Raw genomic sequence first — 18,777 nt, forward strand, 5'->3', positions numbered from 1 at the left:
AATGTTTGATAAGTGTTTAATAAAATTTAATTTTAATTAATTTAAGATGTGTTTTAGTGTGTTTTGGAAGTCTAGGTATATATTGAGTTTGAGAGGGATTTTGAATTTTGGAATTGTAGGAGTAAGATGGTAAGGGTCGTCAATGTCTGATTATTCTCTTCATGGTGTACATTTTCAATAGGAGACAGATCTGAACTGCAGACTCCAGTCAGCACATAAATTCTGTGTCTACGAAAAGGCACTTTGTAGCGCATGCAGAAAGAGGCCTGAAATGTCTTGCTGAAATATCCATGGACTTTCCAGGAAAAGGCAATGGGCCTCATTCACCAACTGAAATTTCATCTTAAAACCCACTTATGCTGTTTTTTGCGAAGACTCTGACTCACCAATGTTCTCTTATGTGGGATTTGTTCTTGGGTAAGAACAGAATCTACACACACTCAAGAGCACAAAGGTGAGAACAGCCCTGCGCTTTAAGAACACGTCATGAATCTGACGTAGATTTTTTCTTAGGACCTTTTCCAAGAACACATTTAAGAAAAAAAAAGTTAAGATTGGAGAATGAGGCCTGTTGTCTTGATGACACCATATGTCTCTCTAAAATCCCAATATATGCCTCCACTTTGATGGTACCGTCACACATATGCAAGTCGCCCACACTGTGAGTACTGATACACCCCCATTGCACCTTTAGTTGATGGATGGTCCATTTTGTCTTTGGCACGGAGAACTCAACAGCCGTTTTTCCCAAAAACAAGGTGATAAGGTGTCTGAGATGAGCTCGAGCCCTGAGAACTCGGCAGCGTTTCTGCATAGAATTGATGTATGGCTTTCTCCTTGCGTAACAGAGTTTAAAGTTGCATTTCTTAATGCAGTGGCAGACGGTGTCAAGTGATAACGGTTTTCTGAAGTTCTCCTGAGCCCATGTGGCTACACTTAATGTAGTAGCTTGATGGTTTCTCATGCAATTTTGTCTGAGGGCTCAAAGGTCGCACATTCAACAGTGGTTTCCAGCCTCTGGAACAGAATTATCAAATTACAGATTCTTGTTTGTACTGCATTTTACAAAATGGCCCAACGTTTCCGGTTTGTACACTAAGACGAAAAAATATTTATTTCACGTTAATATTATTATTATTTGAAATACTGCAAGGTAAAAAAAAAAAGGTAGCCGCTCATTTTGACCGAGATTTCCTGTCCTGTGTGAATCACTCATAAACATTACAGACGTGCTGAGGTAAACTTTCATTACCCACCTCCCTCTGGAAAACCAATCCCGTCCCAAAAAGGCAAGGCGTTAATATTAACCACATCACACAGGGCACAGATGGACATGGGAACAGCCTGTTTTGAGCTAGTCATGGTTGTGATGTCACAAACGCCAGTGCATTATATAAATCCGTTCATTGATAATGTTTTGTAAGAAGTGTTTCAGCCTGGACTGCTTTTTGAAAAAGGTATAACACCGGGCAGCCAATCAGAATGATGGTCATTTACATACATCAGTCTTAAAGTCACAGTAACAAAACTAGTCTGTGTAGATTAGAAATGATTGTGTAGAATTACGACTGATTTTGATATATAAAACCATTACAAACATTATTAGAACCTCAGGGAAGAAAAAGTTACTATTAATTGTTACATGTAAAAGTAAAATTTTATATATGTACCCATAAAGTTTTAACTGGGGAGATTTAACTGGGTCTACTTGAACCTGTAATAACCACACTTACTTAATACCAGTAAGAACTGTTCCTCCCATTAAAATGAACTGGGGGGAAAATGCTGACTTAATTCTTACTGAAATTTAATTCAGATTTCCAGATTTCCATTTTCTTATTCAAAGCTATTAATATTTATAATTGTTCACATTGAATTCCTGATCAAGATATATTGAGGTCACATATTACTATAGGCTATGAGGAGGCTATGAATTAATATCTTGAGGCCTTAAATTAATGTATTGAGGCTACAAATTATTATACTGAAGCCACAAATTAATCTATTGAAGCCATGATTTACTGCATTGAGCCACAAAGTAATATATTGAGGCCACATATTAATATATTAAGACTAGAAATTAATATATTGAAGCCACAAATTAATATATTAAGACTAGAAATTACTATATTGAGGCCAAAAATTACTTTATTAAGACCACATACTACATTGAAGCCTCGAGTTAATATATTGAGGCTACGAGTTATGAGAAACTTGTGGCCTCAAAATATTAACTTGTGGGCTCAATATATTATTTTTTTATTTTGGGCCCATGCCTTATTGACAGAATAATCACTATGTGATGTAATTTGAAGCCTAAGACGAATGAACAAAAATATGCAATATTTTAGTTTTGCCTTTTCTTGAGTCGGTCAGCCTGTATGAGCTTTCTCAGATACCATACGAGCAGGAGGGGAAAGAGGCCTTATCACAGATGTTTATGTAATAAAACGTTGTTGGAAAAAAACGAGTAGATTTAGAGTCGCAGCAGGAAAACAGGTCGCTTCAGGTCTCAAATATAAGAAGCATCGTCCGCCTGTATAAGTTACCAGTATAGAGAGCGAGAGAGAGAGAGAGAGAGAGAGAGAGAGAGAGAGAGAGAGAGAGAGAGAGAGAGAGAGAGAGGGAGAAAGACAGAGAGTGAGAGAGAGAGAGAGAGAGAGAGAGAGAGAGAGAGAGAGAGAGAGAGAGAGAGAGAGAAGGAGGGGAAGAGAGAGAGGGAGGAGTGAAACAGGTTTAAAGGGCACTGAACGCCATCATCAGATCTGTGTGTCTAATAAGTAAGTAAAGTTCTCTGTCTGAATCGAAAGCAGTCAGTTGCTGTATTTGACGTCAAATCTAATTACTTGGAAGTTTGAGCTGTTGTTCCAATTTCGCCGTTCCACCTTAAATGCTGCAGCAGTTATATTCTAGCGCCTGAGCACTTACGTAACGAAATAATCGAAGGGTTGCGCTTTCACGAGCTTACAGGCTCGCATCCCTCTCGCGCTTTCGTGTTGCCCGTCACGGGTGCTGCACAGAAGCAGGTGATGCTGTGACATTTTATAATAAGTTCCATGACTAGTGGAAAAACGATTGCATCACAGTTCTAACTATGGCGAGGTGCGAGTCCAGAATGCTGCCACTATTTAAGGTGGAACAGAAAGCAGCTGGCCAATAGGAAAAGAACTCCAACCATGTCCTCATGTGAACAGAGATATGAGATAACCTACCCTGTATGTTTTGGTGCTTATTATTAGTTCGTACTGCTGAATAACAGACTTAACGTCTTACATTAAGGAAATACCCATTGTTTATTTAACAGATGCGCGTCTAACAGTGAAATATTGGTATCTCTGTCGAAGCGCTCAGCGTATTTTTTTGCAAAACGAAGCCGCTCAAAGTCGTCCATGTTTGTTTTATGACACGCCTCTTTTTTTCACCGACCAATCACAGGCTTTGTCGCGTAGTGTCTCCGTCCACGGACACGGCGGGCAAAGCCTCCGCGTCATAGATATACATGCCTAGACGCCGGGTTGCCCCCGTTAGCTTATTTGTCAGCTGCTTGTTCAAACTTTCCCGTTCCACCTTAAATGGTGCATCAGCCCGTATCTTGTTCGAATTTTCCCGTTCCACCTTAAATGGTGCAGCTTCAGGCACCAGAATGTAACTGCTGCACCATTTAACGTGGAACGAGAAAACTCGAACAAGAAGCTGGCGAATAGGAAGCCAAGGTTTATTTTATTTTTATGTGTATTAAGATTAGAAGAGATTCACACATTGATGGATTTGCTGATGTGTGATTATGTTTCTCGCGCTAAACTCGGTTTTTAACGTCAGGTGCAGACTGAATACTTTTTGCTGGTCCGGACGGCTAATTATCACGATCACTTATTAAAGAGATAAAAGCTACCGAGACCAGTCCGTGCAGCCTCGATTAATCTGTGTCTGAGGATTATAACAAAACAAATTTGGTGAAATTCTGTGGAGTAGTAAGGAAGTTGTGGCTGATTTAATCCTGAGACTCTTCATCTCTCAATACAACTGTATTTGTTCACAAGCAGATCTTGACCGCTCCAACATGGCGGACGCGCAGCCCTATTACCTCAGATAGCGAACAACGGACAACGCGGCATATGTGTATCTATCCTCCGCACGACGTGTTTTTTTTTGACTGACACAGTCTCTGCAGTCCAACATATAATGTACATACAAAAGGGATTGACAATTTAATAACACCTGAGAGCACGTGAGCTATGAAAAAGGACATTATATCAGTTTATAAGTGGTAAACTGTTCAAGAGTAATGATGCTAAAGGGTTTTTGGAATTAATTAAGGAGTGAATATACATTTTAAGGCCCTTTTTAAAAACAAAAAAATTAAAAGTTCTTTTCAAAAAATTACATTTGTGTATATAGAATTTAGCTACATACAACAATAAATTCACAAAGTATTTTTCATCTACAATGAATACATCAAAAAAAAACATTTTCTGATTAAGGTTGAAGTCACAAGAGACTTTCTTTCGAAGAAAATTCGAAAAGTCATTCCAGAAAACTTTACAATAGATACATTCCCAAAAGAGATGATTAGTAGTTTCATCATAACGGTGACAAAAAGAACAGTCTGACATAATAACAGGATTAAATTTAGCTAGTTTATGGTTTACTGGATAACAATTATAAATAATTTTAAGAGAAGCTTCCAAAATTGTATCTGAAAGGAGGAATTTTTTTTCTAAGCGACCAAACTTCTTTCCGCTCTATGTTGCCAAATGTGTTATTCTAAAAGCTAAAATACAAGCAGGAACAGAAATTTGCACGCAACGTCTGCGGTGGTTCGTTTTCTCTGCCGCTACGTCATATTGTTGAAGCCAGGCGAACGTCGACTCTGCAAGAGTATGCTGAGGCCTTCAGGCGCCAGAACGTACTGCTGAACCATTTAAGGTGGAATGAAAAATGTTGAGCACCAACCTCGCACTGATATTACGATTTTTAGAATTGCTGGAGCCTTACACTTTTTACTTAAGCAGTAGAAGATGAGAAGGAGTGTGTTATCATTAAATAACATCACAGCTGTGATTTGGTCGCTGTAGATCATCACAGCCGTGATGTTATTGGCGATAACACACTCCTCGAGTGTTCTATTGCTTTTATACAACAGTTAAATAAATAAAGTAAGAAATAAATAAACTGGGTCATGAACGCGGCGTTTATTATGTTTTAATGTTCGCAGTTCCTTCCACCAAATTATAGTTCCTTAACAAGCAGGTTGTTGCTGCGTCAGAGTAATGAGCGCCGCCCACTCGCTGCACAGCCAGCAGTTCGTTCTCCAGCTCCTTACACTAAATTCCCAAACTGTCATCACCACTGAGCAACTTTTCAGTCGGCAGCTGTGACAGAAGAACAGCTAAACAACCTGGAATCAGCCGGAAATGAACCCCATACCATTCGCCAAACATGTAGTCTGATCTTCAGAGTTTGACCAAATCAGACTGAATTTTTGCCAGAACACTATTAATGTTGTTTTGGTCCAGCCAGTCAGTAAAGCATCTTACAGCCCATTTAGTTTGGCGAATGGTATTGGGTTCATTTCTGGCTGATTCCAGGTTGTTTAGCTGTTCTTCTGTCTCAGCTGCCGACTGAAAAGCTGCTCAGTGGTGATGACAGTTTGGGAATTTAGTGTAGTCTCATCTTCAGAGTCTGACCAAATCAGCTGTCGGTCAAATGTGATTGTAAAAGTATCCATTTTCTGTTTGTGGCAAAGTAAGAAGTAAAACCGTTCAAATGGCTTGAGCGTCTCTTACGGCTGTCAAAGTCGTTGCTTAGTAACAGCGTCTCAGCGTAGTGACACAGTGTTTGTGAACAAAAACATGATGTTATGGCGAAATAACAGCACGATTAGAACATTGCTCAACCAATCAGCTTGCATGGCTGGAACTAACTGTTGTATAAAGATCACTGACCTACATTTATGTCTGGTGATTATGGCTGTATATGGAATACATGCATACACATGACTATGGAATGTACAGTCATCTGTATATTTTTAGAATCCAGTGTTACTCGTCTTACAGTCACCTCAGCTGAACCTGGTCAAGACAACTATCTGTCTAAAATCTAATTAAGCTTCCAAAATGCATTTTATGACACCTGTTCAGTGTTTGGTGTTTAATTACCTTAATCTGCCATTATCTGGCATTGCTGGGTTGTGTAGCTGCTGAGGAGCGAAACAGATGGAAGTAGGTGAAAGTTCACAGCCTGGCCCGCATTGCTCTGGACTTCGTTCCTTTGAAGGTCTCCTAAGGACAGGATGACTCAGATCAATGAAGCCATGATTTGGACAAAGTACAATGACAACTTTGCTCTAAATTGACAATGAGAGATGCTTTCTGTCCAAAAGTCTTTGTTTTTTCTGAACTGAAGGGTGTTAAAGGGAAGCTCCACCTATTTTTCAAAAATTCTACATATTCAAATTGTTGCATGAGTCATTCAGAGTGGTTTGGTGTGAAACGCTCCGTTCTAGAGAAACTTACTGAGTCAAAATTGTTCACAGTGGTGGTGATAGGAACCAGACGTCCACCTCTAAAAGCTCCCTCACTGAAAGTTATTCATAACATGAAATGGTTGTGAATTCACTGCAACTACAATGATGGTTGTAGTTAGTATTCTTTAAGTACTGACAATATCCACAATATGTTTAGAAAAGTTTATAAATATGGTCATATTGCCCAGCCCTACTGTGAGGATTTGATGTCATTCAGCCACAAGAGCACTAGTGAGGTCAGCTACTGATGCTGCATGACAGAAGTGTTAATAAAAGTCTGTTCTACTAAGCTTAGTCTGTTTAACACTTTTTCAATTACACAAAATAAGACCTGTGTAATCAGTATTAATGTATTGATAAGCAGCACAGACAGTAATTCTGATTGACACAAACTGAATCCAGTATGTAATCATGCAAGAAATGTGGGTTTCCAGCTGTTTCGAAACCTCTGCTTCAAACACAAGAGTTCCAAAAGGATTTAAACCCACCTCGCTCGTTTCTACCACCACTAACTTTCTGAAGTCCCTCACTTACAAGATTAATGGAACTGAATGTTTGATCCCACTATTCATGCCTCTGATATGCCGTGTATTGATCTACTGGCCGAGGTCTGTGGCGTCCCGCGCTGAATGCTGTTAGAGTGATGTCTGCCTCAGGAGGCCCCACCCCACCTTTCACCACCCTGTCAGTCAGCAAACCAGCCACTCATGTCACTCATGTGGAGCTGCACCGTCCAGAGAATGACAACTCCATGAACATACCCTTCTGGAGGTAGGCTGTTCCATCATCATCTCTGTTGTCAGAACTCTTTTCATTTACAGCAGGGCTGGGCGGTACTGATTAAATTCCATTTCATATTTTCCAAATATGGATCATTCTACCAAATTGGTTCACATTTGGGACTTTTTACTGGTCTGTTTGCTTTGAGTGACCCTACACCTTAATTATGTTTATTTTATGAAATTAAGTAATTGAACAGTCCATTCTGTCACTACTAAAACAATCATAACAATACGCAAACCTTGTTTAATATTTCAGTAGTGACTGTTTCGGTAGTGACAATTTTAGCTCATTTTGAGCTAAGAAACGCAGCCAGTACATGACCAGCAAACACAGCTTTGAACAGCTGTTCACACAGAAAATCATCATATTTTTTCAGTAAAATAGAAAAAATTACTTAACTGCAGAAAATATGACAATTCTTAATGTTCCACACTGACTTTCAGACTTTGGGACACATTAACTTCAAAACAATGTGATCTAACTGCTCACCATGTGGTCATGAGGGACAGGGATGCAGCCTCACTTCCTGCTCTAAAATAAGACTTCACCTTGTTTCGATAGTGGCATAAAAATGAGCATTTTTTAAAATAAAGTTTAGTTTTTTTTAATTTAAAAGTTAAACTGAATAATAAATCAATCATCTTTTAAATAAATTGACAAAGGGAAAAAAAATGTAAGCATTATTTTCAGAATTGTAAATTTGGGTATTAGGGTTTGGGACAGACACCTCCCAATAGAAGGTACCCTATAAATGATGATTTTGTACATGTATTTAGCTTTTTTTACTATCTATATTAATGCCTTGGGTTTAAGTAGAACGTGGCTATTCCTGTCTTTTAATCTGCTTGTTTCTGTTAATAAAACTTTCTTAAAGCTGTTGTTGCATTTTTTTTTGGTACACAAAAAATAGATGATCATAGATTTTTCTTTTGTTTGTCTCACAAGGTTTTAAACAAGACAGCAGTAGGAATATACTTCACTCATTAGTCGTGTTCATGTGCATCCAACAGTAAAGGAGGCCTCAAGCATCTCTTACACAGTGATAAGAAACAGTAACTGATGCAAAACTCTGATTCTACACACACAAGTTTGGCTAATGTGAACGTGCATCGTAACTTCTCTGGCTGCAAGTTTAAATTAGTTTCTCAGAAAGGATCTCCAGTGAGACGGTTCATTGAGGTTAATTTTTTCTACACGATTGTATCTTAAAGGCCGTTACACATTGAATGCTACGTAAAAAGGTCACAAAAATACACAATATTAGGACATGCCATGAAAATAAATAGGCAGAATGTATATCACAAAATTATATATTGGCAAAAAAAATTAATCCAATTTCGAAATGATTTTATACTTGTAAATCATTACAGAACAATGCAGTAAACTGTAAATGGTTTAAATGAGCATAAAGTTTATTATGTAATTGTGCAAGTGCTCAGTATGAACCTCTTCCAGCTGTACGGACAACATCAATGCCATAGTCAAATTCATCCCATGCTGGATTGAGCATGTCGGGTGTCGCTGCACTCACGGCTCTTTCAGTGCAATTTCGAAGATCATCCAGTGTTGTGGAACCAACGCAGAACACTCTGAGCTGTTGGAGGTTCACTGCCCACAAAAATCACACTGCACAGTTATGATGGATTCACTCTCATAGAAGTGGAGAACGCAGAATGCTTTCTGCTCAGGGGTTGCATCTCCTCGCAGACTAAAGGGAGCCATAGTACGCAGTACTATGTCAGTACGCAGGATGTTTTTCACTTTTGAAAAGCGAGAGAAGAACAGTGAGTTTAATTTCATTCAGGAGCTGAAACTGTATGAGCCCTTTTTATTCACCGCTGGGATCTCAGCTGAGTTGGAGCTGATTCTCTAAACGAAGCACAAAACAAACAGGCTGAGTGTCTTTAAGTGTAAATAAGATCAGATTCTTTACTCCCACCAGAACAGACAGACAGTCACGCTGGGCTACTGTCCATTTAAAAGTGAAAGTAGTGCAAAAGAGTTTCATCACTTAATTTAGAAGCTGAAACTCTGAGTTCTTCCACATTTTACTCTCTGTTTGTAGTTCAGTTTGAGCTTCTTTTGGAGATTCTGATCCTTTTAGCGTTTGTGAAAAAGTTCTCTTTACTGGAACACAGCTGCTCCGTCATCCTGGTTGTCATCATGCCAACAGCAGAGGCAGCTGTGATTGATCGGTGAGTTTATGTCGCTGGCGAAAGTTCAAAAATCAAACAGGGAATGAATAAATCCCTTTTGCTGTGCAAGATACCATCAGTTACACACAGTTAAACACATTTAATGTGGTTTTCTTTTCTGCAGTGAGATGATTGACTGCTTTAATCAGATTGCTCAAGACCCAGAATGCCGTGTGGTTGTCTTCTCAGGTGCCGGGAAGGTTTTTAGTTCAGGTAATAATAATAACTTTCACGTTCTGACCATAAATAATAGTTTACAACCACAATTAACTGTGTGGTTTCTTCAACTTTCACTCAGGAGCAAAAATCATCTTTTAAATTTGAAGGAAGTAATGATTTGACATTTACTGTGATAATTATCAATATCGACTGATATGTTATCAAATTTGCATTTTTTGCCGTATTGCCCAGCCCTAGCTCAACGACACTGTCCGCTATGGTATCTCAGCTGGTTGGTAAGGTGTTGCTTGACTGTTTATATGGTATCCAAGGTGTTTGCTAAGGTGCTACTAGGCAGTCACTGTCGTCAAGATGGGAAATACAGTGGGTCGTGGGGGGTCTGGGTCCCTCTGTTTAACCTCTTGAACCCCCTGAATGTCTCAAAATCAAAATCCTGGGCGTCTCTGAAAATAAACATATCATGCTGTCCATTACGGGAAAATAGATGCTCAAATACAAATTCAGTGATGCTCACTGTGTATCTGCTTCTGTCTTTGGTGTTCTTAACTAACTAGAGCTGCAGCACTGCTCTGCCTCAGGGTGGCGCTGTAGCAGACTGGTTCACCCAGTTGGTCCTTCATAGTCTAGCAACTGTAACTAAGGCTGGGATACCTCGACAAACTTTAGAATGTGATTCATCATTTCTCACACTGAGGACAGAAGAGGAGACGAGGAAGATCTCAGTTAATGTGAGGAAGAGCGCAGAACCACACTAGAACAGAGACTTTACAGAAAAACTGTTCAACCAAACAATCTGTTGCCATCAAAGCATCAGCGCCGCTATGGCGAGTGAGTTAGACTCCAGACAACGCTGGAGTAGCCAAACAACATAGGACACCCCGAATACCAGGGCGTATTTCACACACTGGCTGTGGTATCCCTGGTGGTTGCCTAGGAGTTGCTAGGTAGTTGCTACGGTATCCCTAGTGGTTGCTAAGGTGCTACTTGGCAACTGATGTGGTAACCCTGGTGATTACTAAGGGGTTGTTAGGCTGGTGCTATGGTATCGTTAGTGATTGCTAAGGTGTTGCTAGACAGTTGCTGGGGTATCCTAAACAGTTGCTAATATACTACTAGGCAGTTGCGAAGGTGTTGCTCGACTGTTGTTATGGTAACCCAGGGGGATGCTGAAGTGTTCCATTAATTAATTTCAATGGTCATCTGGTATCTGAGGCCAAACTGAACCAAACTGTGTGCAGGTATCGACCTTATGGACGTGGTCGGTGGTTTACTGCGGCCTGAAGGAGACGACACCGCCAGGATATCATGGAAACTTCGCCAGATCATTGTCTCAGGCCAGGACACCTTCTCAGCCATCGAAAAGGTTAGCTTACCACATCATTATGTGGCAAAGCGACTGAAATAGCTATATGCAAAAGTTTACAGTCAGACTAGACATTTGCAGTTTGTGTCGCTTTGTGAAAAGGACGTGATCGAGACTGGACTGAAAACCGGCAAAGAGGAAAAAATTGCATGTTGGTGCAGACAGCAGGCTAGCTATATCACTAACCATAAACAGTTCTGACACAAAAGAAAACAAAATCAAATCATTTAAATTTTAATTTCATTTAATTACATTAAATTATCACAAGAGTTTAGTGTTGTACACTGATGTGAAGTGTAGATAATTAGTGTGGTTGGCGATAGTGAGGTGACAGTGTGCTGCTGCGGTTAGTCAGGGAGCTAACATACCAGTTAGCAAGCTGGCTAGCTCACCGTCTATAAACAGTACAACCACAAAAGTAAACATATTTTATCAGACAGTAATATACTCATCACAGCACAGTGATCTGTAATGTTAATATGTAGATCACTGGTGACAGTGGAGTGAACTCTAGCTGCAGTTAGCCACAGAGCTAATGTCTCATGTAAGAACTTGTCTAAAACCCAGTAAAACCACAGAAGTTAAGGTAATAATGCACAGTTTCATGTCAAAGTTTTTTCAAAGTTTTGTGCTTAAGCACTGGTTAAATTAGCAATAACTCTGTTTTCTCTGTATCTTTAGTGCTGCTATATGAAGCCCTGCCCCCTCAGAGGCCAACACAACCAAAGCAACAGCCAAGTTTTACATCCAAAATCTATTTATTTGATAAGCCTGTGACGCAAAACCGTTGATAATGACAAAGTCTGTTGAAATGAATGTAAAATCGCTCTCAAAATTTAACTGATGAATGCTAATGTGGCTGAGTCTGTATTGATAGTGAAACAAATTAGGATTGTTTGTCTATGTATAAACTTTGCAATGTTTGTGCGCAGTGTCCAAAGCCCGTGGTGGCCGCGGTGCACGGAGCGTGTGTTGGAGAAGGTCTTTCCGGAGCTCTTAACACTTTCCTAATCTGTGATTTCAGTTTGTCTGCATTGTTTTAAAGGGCCCATATCGTGGAAAACAGAATTTCCTTCACTATTGTTTTGTTTTAAATAAAGCTGAAGTACATAAATATTGCAAAAGTTCTGACTATTTACTCCCCACTGTGTATGTGGGGGAAACTAAGCTGCAGAAACATCCCATTTTCAAAAAACTGTTGTTGTTGCTTGTTCAGCCTACAGCAGTTTAGCTCCACCCACTCATGGTAACGTTTTATGTAGTGTTTCAGAATGTCAATGAGGCAACAAACCAGAACAGAGCTCATTTACATGCATCAGTCTTAAAGGCGCAGTAACAAAAACAGCCTGTTTGATTCTAAGGGATAAAGAGAGGTTAAAAACTAAAATACTGTAAAATTGTAGGATATGGACCTTTTAAAGGAACAGCAAAATAAAATTCCTCTAAATTGTGTTTATGTCTGAAGTTTTGTTTGTTTACCGGAAACATTACATCATCTCAGTGTGTGTTTTCCTCTGGCAGGAGTGGATCTGATCACCGCCTGTGATATTCGTCTCTGCACACAGGACGCCTGGTTTCAAGTGAAGGTATGAGGAACTTTACTGCACTGTCCTGCATCTCTGACATATCATCATACTTGTGTACACCAACCGGCCACTTCATTAAGTCCACCTCCCTGTATCTACACTCAAAGTCTATTTTATCAGCTCCACTGACCATACAGGAGCATTTATATATGGTCCACTAACCAAAAACATCCAGCCGGCAGCGTCCTGTGACCACTGATGGAGTAGAGCAGGGATGTCAAACTCAACCACTAAAGGGGCCGTATTAAAAATCTCAATAAGTCTGTGGGCCAGAAAATGTCTGTTTTTTTAATTTTTGAAAATTTTTTGCTATAACCTGCACTGGCCATTGTTTATTCAAAATACGCCAAAACATTAACAGCAAAATCTAGGCACTTGTAGTAAATATATATATATATATATATATATATATATAATATATTTACTACAAGTGTCTAGATTTTATAATACACATACATAGAAGAAAACACATTAGTTTTCATGTAAAGTTACCATTTTGGAGATATTAGGCTTTCTTCCAACCACTATATATATAAGCTGCTGTAAGCGATGTTGTGAGAGAATTCGTTCTAGCACTTTGTCCTACCCATCAAGTGGTCTTACCGAGCACATATCGTCAGGTGTTAGTCTGCTACCTGGCGCTGAGCCATTGTGTAGTTTTTCTTAGGTATTTCCTAATCATGATTAATGATTTTTCTTCAAAAGAACATTCCAGCAAACATTAAATTAAAAAAAACTCCAGAGCCTTTTTCAAATTATTGTGTTGTTGGGGTGTTCATAACTCCAGTATTGAGAGTGCATTGCACAAGAACTTGACCACAAGGAGGCGCATATGAGCCGTACTGTACATATGAAAGGCAAAAGCGACCCACAACTATTCATAGGTGTTGACGTTTGAATAAATGTTTATTCAAATTTATAACATCAACATCCCAAATGACTCTCATGTTATGTTTAGGAGCTGGACATTGGCTTGGCGGCAGATGTTGGAACTTTGCAGCGTCTTCCGAAAGTGATCGGCAGTCAAAGGTGAGGGTCGTTACTTGCAGTCTAAAGTGAGTAAACAATGAAATACAGCTCTCTAACTTTTCCTCTTGTTTTTTGTTTTCAGCTTGGTGAATGAATTGGCTCTCACTGCGAGGAAAATGTACGCGGATGAAGCCAAGAGCTGTGGCCTGGTCAGGTGTGTCACTCCTACTGTATGTTCATAGTAACTTACAAATACAGTACAGGCTAAGATGCATGGAAGCAAGCAGTGTTTTTCTTTATTGTTTGTCATGACCTGGTCTTGGATCAGGCTGTAACAGAGTATGAGAGTGGGCTCTCTCCTCAGACCTGTTGCCAGACCATAAACTGGACACTTTTTGAACCATTAAACAGATGTTGTTTATTTAGATTCAGGGTCCATGGTAAGGTGGTGGTAGCTTCAGGAACAAACAAAAAACCAAAACAACCAAGGGCTATAAAACGAGCTAAACCTGAAAACAAAGTTCAAAAGGCAAAATCTCCCTGCTTTAAGGAGAAAAGGCAATAGACAACCAATAGCACTTGGCCCTCAATTTTTTTCAGAAATTCAGAGGATTTCACACAATCTAATAAAACTTTCACAAAATTTAACAAGCAAAGAGTGAAGCGGAGAGTGCTGGTCTAGTCTGGACCGATGTACTCTCAGGTAATGTCAGAGGGGAGGGAGCTAAACTGTCTATTTACTTACCTTACCAACACTAATGATGCCATCAGGATCCTGATATTATTAGATAAGGAGAAGATGCGACTCCACAAACAACTACATCAGGTAAGCTGGGTGAAATTCATAGGACATGTCAGCAAGGTATAAAGGTTTTTGTGATTAGGAAAGCTCCTGTTAGCTAAACACTTAGCGGGGCATTCATAGAGACCTAATGACAGTCAACTATTGTTAGGTAACATTTTACATAGTAATGTTTTACATAATGTTATATTAATAGACAAATAAAAGACAAACAGATCCAATTCAGAAATGGCTTTTTATATTTGAATCAACAAGAATTTACGAACAATGCGGTCCATGTTGATTACAGCAGTTAAGTAATGTTACAGTCTTTTGACCGACTAATTTACAAAAGCGGTTTGCCCCCTGGCTGCTTGCACAACCCGTAATGTTTGTAAACAAGAAACCTGTCTACGCAGGAGGGCCCCATGTGGCCAATAACGGACCTGCATGTAAGACAACAACAGTGGCCGCAGACAGTCACACAGAAAAGCTGTTACGACCGGTTTAATGAAGTAAAAATATTTTACAGTGTAGTCAGTTTACAAACAACCAACAACATATTTACTGAACTGTAGTTTAAACAAACAATTCATAAACTCTTAACGTAACACACCTGATTGAGCAGAGGACGTGGAGAGACCTGAGTTTCAGTGTGCTGGCTCATCAAGCATTAGAAGGGAAGACTTATTTCTGTTATGTTGCAGTTTTTTTTTTGTTTTGTTTTGATAGTGATACAACCGAGATTAAACCATCCTAAGTGTAGTTTACAACTGACAGTGTTGCTTCTGTCGAGTGAAGCTTTAAGCAGCAGTCTAGGTCTGTGTAGTTATCCAATTTATGTGGATTGTTGTTTAAACCATACATATGAAATTCAAACTAACGCCAGTCAGGACATATACATTATACAGCCAAAAAAATGTGGACACCTGACCATCACACTCATATGTGCTTGCTGGACATCCCGTTTCAAAACCATGGGCGTTAATATGGAGTCACCCCCTCTTTGCAGCTTTATCAGTCTCCACTTTTCTGGGAAGCTTTCCACAAGATTTTGAAGCTTGTCTGTGGGGAATTTGTGCCCATTCAGTCAAAACAGCATTTGTGAGGTCAGACACTATTGTTGGACGAGAAGACCTGGCTTGCAATCAACATTCCAGTTCATCCCAAAGGAGTTTAGTGGGGTTGAGATTAGGGCTCTGTGAGGGCCACTGGAGTTCCTCCACACCAAACTCGTCAAAGTATGTCTTTATGGAGCTGCTTTGTGCACAGGGGCTCAGTCATGCTGCCACAAAGCTGGAAGCATATAATTGTGTAAAATGTTTTTGTGCTGTAGCATCAACATCACCCTTCACTGGAACTAAGGGGCCCAAACCCTAAAAACCAGCCCTTGCCTGTTATCCCTCCTCCACCAAACCCAGGTTCATCATCAGACTGACAGATAGTGAAGCGTGATTCATCAGAGTCCAGTGGCAGCGCTTTACACCACTCCAGCCGACGCTTGGCATTGTGAATAGTGACCTTAGGCTTGTGTGCAGCTGCTCGGCCATGAAAACCCATTCCATGAAGCTCCTGACGCTCAGTTCTAGTGCTGATGTTGCTTCCAGAGGCAGTTTGGAACTGTGTAGTGAGTGATGCAACAGAGAAACTCAGTAATTAGGAAGGGTGTCCACATACTTTTGGCCATGTAGTGTACGCAGGTTTACTTGACTAATAATATGGTAAATACACTACATTACTGTCATATCTTTTACATTAGTCTGCATTTTTCATTCAGTAAAACTTTAAAGCCTTGTTTATATGAAACGTAGTTCTGTGTTTGATAATTTCACAGGTCGTGTTTATGATTTTAGGTTTGATGGTTAATGATTAATGACTAACTAATAACAGTTATTGGTGTGTTTGTTCTTTCCTGCGTCTCTGCAGCCGCATGTTCCCTGATAAAGAGACCCTGATGGCGGGAGCGCTGGAGATTGCAGTAGAGATCGCAAGCCGGAGCCCCGTTGCTGTCCAAGGAACCAAAATCAACCTCCTCTACGCCCGAGACCACAGCGTGAGGGAGGGCCTGGAACATGCGGTGAGACTATCAGTGGGCAAGAAAAGCTCAAATTTAAGTTCATTATTGGAAGCACTGGGTTAGAAATGTGGCTTTGCTGTTTGGCTAATGTTTCACCCTATTTGGAAAAGTTGAAGGGTAAACGTATTTCATATGGTGACAGTGCCTCAAGGTGCCTCAAATCCAAAGGTCTGTAAGCGCTGATTAAAATGCTTCTGTTTTGCATTTTCATTACAAATGATGATATCAGCATAACAATTTTAGTGAAGAGTTGAATCTTTGAAATTTTAACATGGATTTCATAACTTAGTAGTTGGTGGTGTGTCCCCCCCTTTGCTTTGATGACAGCTTACGCTTGAGCTGTACAACTTTGTGCTAAAGCCTTGTGAGCAGATCAAATCCACCTGAGCGTTGTCTGCACGCGAGCTTAACTGAAAGAGATCAGACTAAAAACGCTACAAACAGCTCGACATGATCAGCTTCACACATTTGCTTATATTTGAATAGTGAGAGACAGAATATTCAATATTTCTTCATTTTACTCATCATAACTTTTTTTGTTCTCATTTTTTTTTTATTTCTAAAACTTCTGTGTTTATTTTCATATTTAAAGTAAATAAAAAATCCCAGATTCTCAAAACAGTCTCAGACTTTCGGACTTTATTTTTGCCATATTTTTTACTCATAGCTACAAGCTAGAAAATCTAGCCAACACAAACACTGTCCGTCCAAAACTATCTAGACAGTCCTTTCAATGAGTGAATTCAGCTACTTTAAGGTCACCCATTGCTGACAATCAGATCATTAGTGACGTATGTTTAAACAAACACTTTTATTTTGAAGCGCTTTACAGATTGAAAGTTGCGACGAGGACCTAGAAAAGAAAATATAACAAGAACGTAAAACATATTGTCGCTGTCCAAAATATATATAAATAAAAATTAAGTATATCTAAAATGGGAACTTTACAGAGGAGGGCAAAAACAGTGTTCAGTGTAAGTCAGTGTAATGGGACTTTTTTCTGACCATTTCTGTTGGTCCATTCATCATAGAATGTGCACACAATATATCTAATCAATGTATAAAATCTTGGACCATAAAAATTATAAACAATAGAAATTATATAAACCAAAAAAAAAGAATATGAATCTAACAGTAGCAAAACAAATTTAGTGATAACAATAATAAAACAAAATTAACCATGAAATTTTGCACAGCTTGTATAGAAAAGCGCTGACCAATAGAATTGGACACTCTGGAGCAGCTGCACTGAGCCTAAGGTCACCATGCCCAATGCCAAGTGTGGGCTAGAGGGGTATGAAGCCCCCCAGCATTGGGCTGTGGAGCAGTGGAACTGTGTTCTCTGGAGTGATGGAGCTCCATCCAATACTTTTGGGATGAGTTGGAGTGATCCAGAACTGACCATCCAACATCAGTTCCTGACCTCACTAATGATCAATCAAATCCTTACCTTCATTTCATAATTAACTCTGGAGTTTACAGACTTCTGGACAGGCAGTGTGTGAGTGGTCGTTTTAGCACTCAGCTGAGGTTCACTCAAATCTCTTTGTCTCCAGGCTATGTGGAACATGAGCATGCTGCAGACTGATGATGTTATGAAGTCAGTTCAGGCAATCTTGGAGAAGAAGAGTGTCAAAGAAGTTCCTTTCTCCGACCTATGAGGTGAGAAGATCCGGTTCAGGCGGCCTCTTTAGGGACGATGAAGGCTTCCTGTTCATTCATCTCTGATCCACAAAGCTTCAGCATCAAGATTACTTCAGTTCTTCATAGCACTTATAAAAAAACACTTAGATTCTAACAATTCAGAAGCAAAACAAAACTGGTCTAAAATGGTAGAAACAGAATAGTATGCAGCGTAACTGACCTGATAATAACAGTCTAATGTTTGCTTTTTGGTGTTTAAACAATAAAAGTTCTGTACTAAATTACTTTGGATGTTTAATTTGCTATGTTTTGTCTTTTTGTCTCTTGTGTGAATTAGAGCCAAATTAGAGGCAAATAATATTAGCCAGTAATTTAATCTATTTGTATTCTATTTTTTGACAATTACCTCAGAATAAAGTAGGTCACACCAGTGACTTCAGCTAAAAGCTTCATATGAAATCATGAGCTAAATGAGAAAATCTCTGAAAGACACAATGGACTCACCATGTGCTTTTCTTCATAGATCCTCAGAAAACAGGTAAAAGGAAGTCAAGTGATGTCATCAGTGTGATTTTTATTTCAAAATAATGAGATTTTTTGTTAAGCGGTAACACCACTCCAGCAGAACTGCTGTGTCTGATCCACTCGTACCAGCGCAACACACACTAACACA

The 18,777-nt window shown here is 39.5% G+C and overlaps 1 protein-coding gene across 3 annotated transcripts; it reads left to right on the forward strand.

The window, feature by feature from the left end:
• Window positions 1-2,672: 2,672 nt before the first annotated feature.
• On the forward strand, window positions 2,673-18,388 carry LOC118797075 (delta(3,5)-Delta(2,4)-dienoyl-CoA isomerase, mitochondrial-like). Of its 3 annotated transcripts, none has more exons than XM_036556295.1 (10): window positions 2,673-2,780; window positions 7,129-7,297; window positions 9,629-9,717; window positions 10,923-11,047; window positions 11,980-12,028; window positions 12,569-12,633; window positions 13,592-13,662; window positions 13,745-13,816; window positions 16,310-16,460; window positions 18,017-18,388. In XM_036556295.1, exons 2-10 carry the CDS (start codon window positions 7,170-7,172, stop codon window positions 18,119-18,121), a joined length of 855 nt encoding a protein of 284 aa, XP_036412188.1. In that variant the 5' UTR covers window positions 2,673-2,780; window positions 7,129-7,169; the 3' UTR covers window positions 18,122-18,388. The 3 variants fall into 3 exon arrangements, with proteins under 3 accessions (XP_036412188.1, XP_036412189.1, XP_036412190.1); XM_036556296.1 differs by having other exon boundaries at window positions 7,135-7,297; XM_036556297.1 differs by lacking the exons at window positions 2,673-2,780; window positions 7,129-7,297 and adding an exon at window positions 9,026-9,504.
• The last annotated feature ends 389 nt before the right edge of the window (window positions 18,389-18,777 follow it).

The sequence above is a fragment of the Colossoma macropomum genome, unplaced genomic scaffold (genome assembly GCF_904425465.1).
Source record: "Colossoma macropomum unplaced genomic scaffold, Colossoma_macropomum, whole genome shotgun sequence".
In the NCBI taxonomy this organism is placed as follows: domain Eukaryota; kingdom Metazoa; phylum Chordata; class Actinopteri; order Characiformes; family Serrasalmidae; genus Colossoma; species Colossoma macropomum.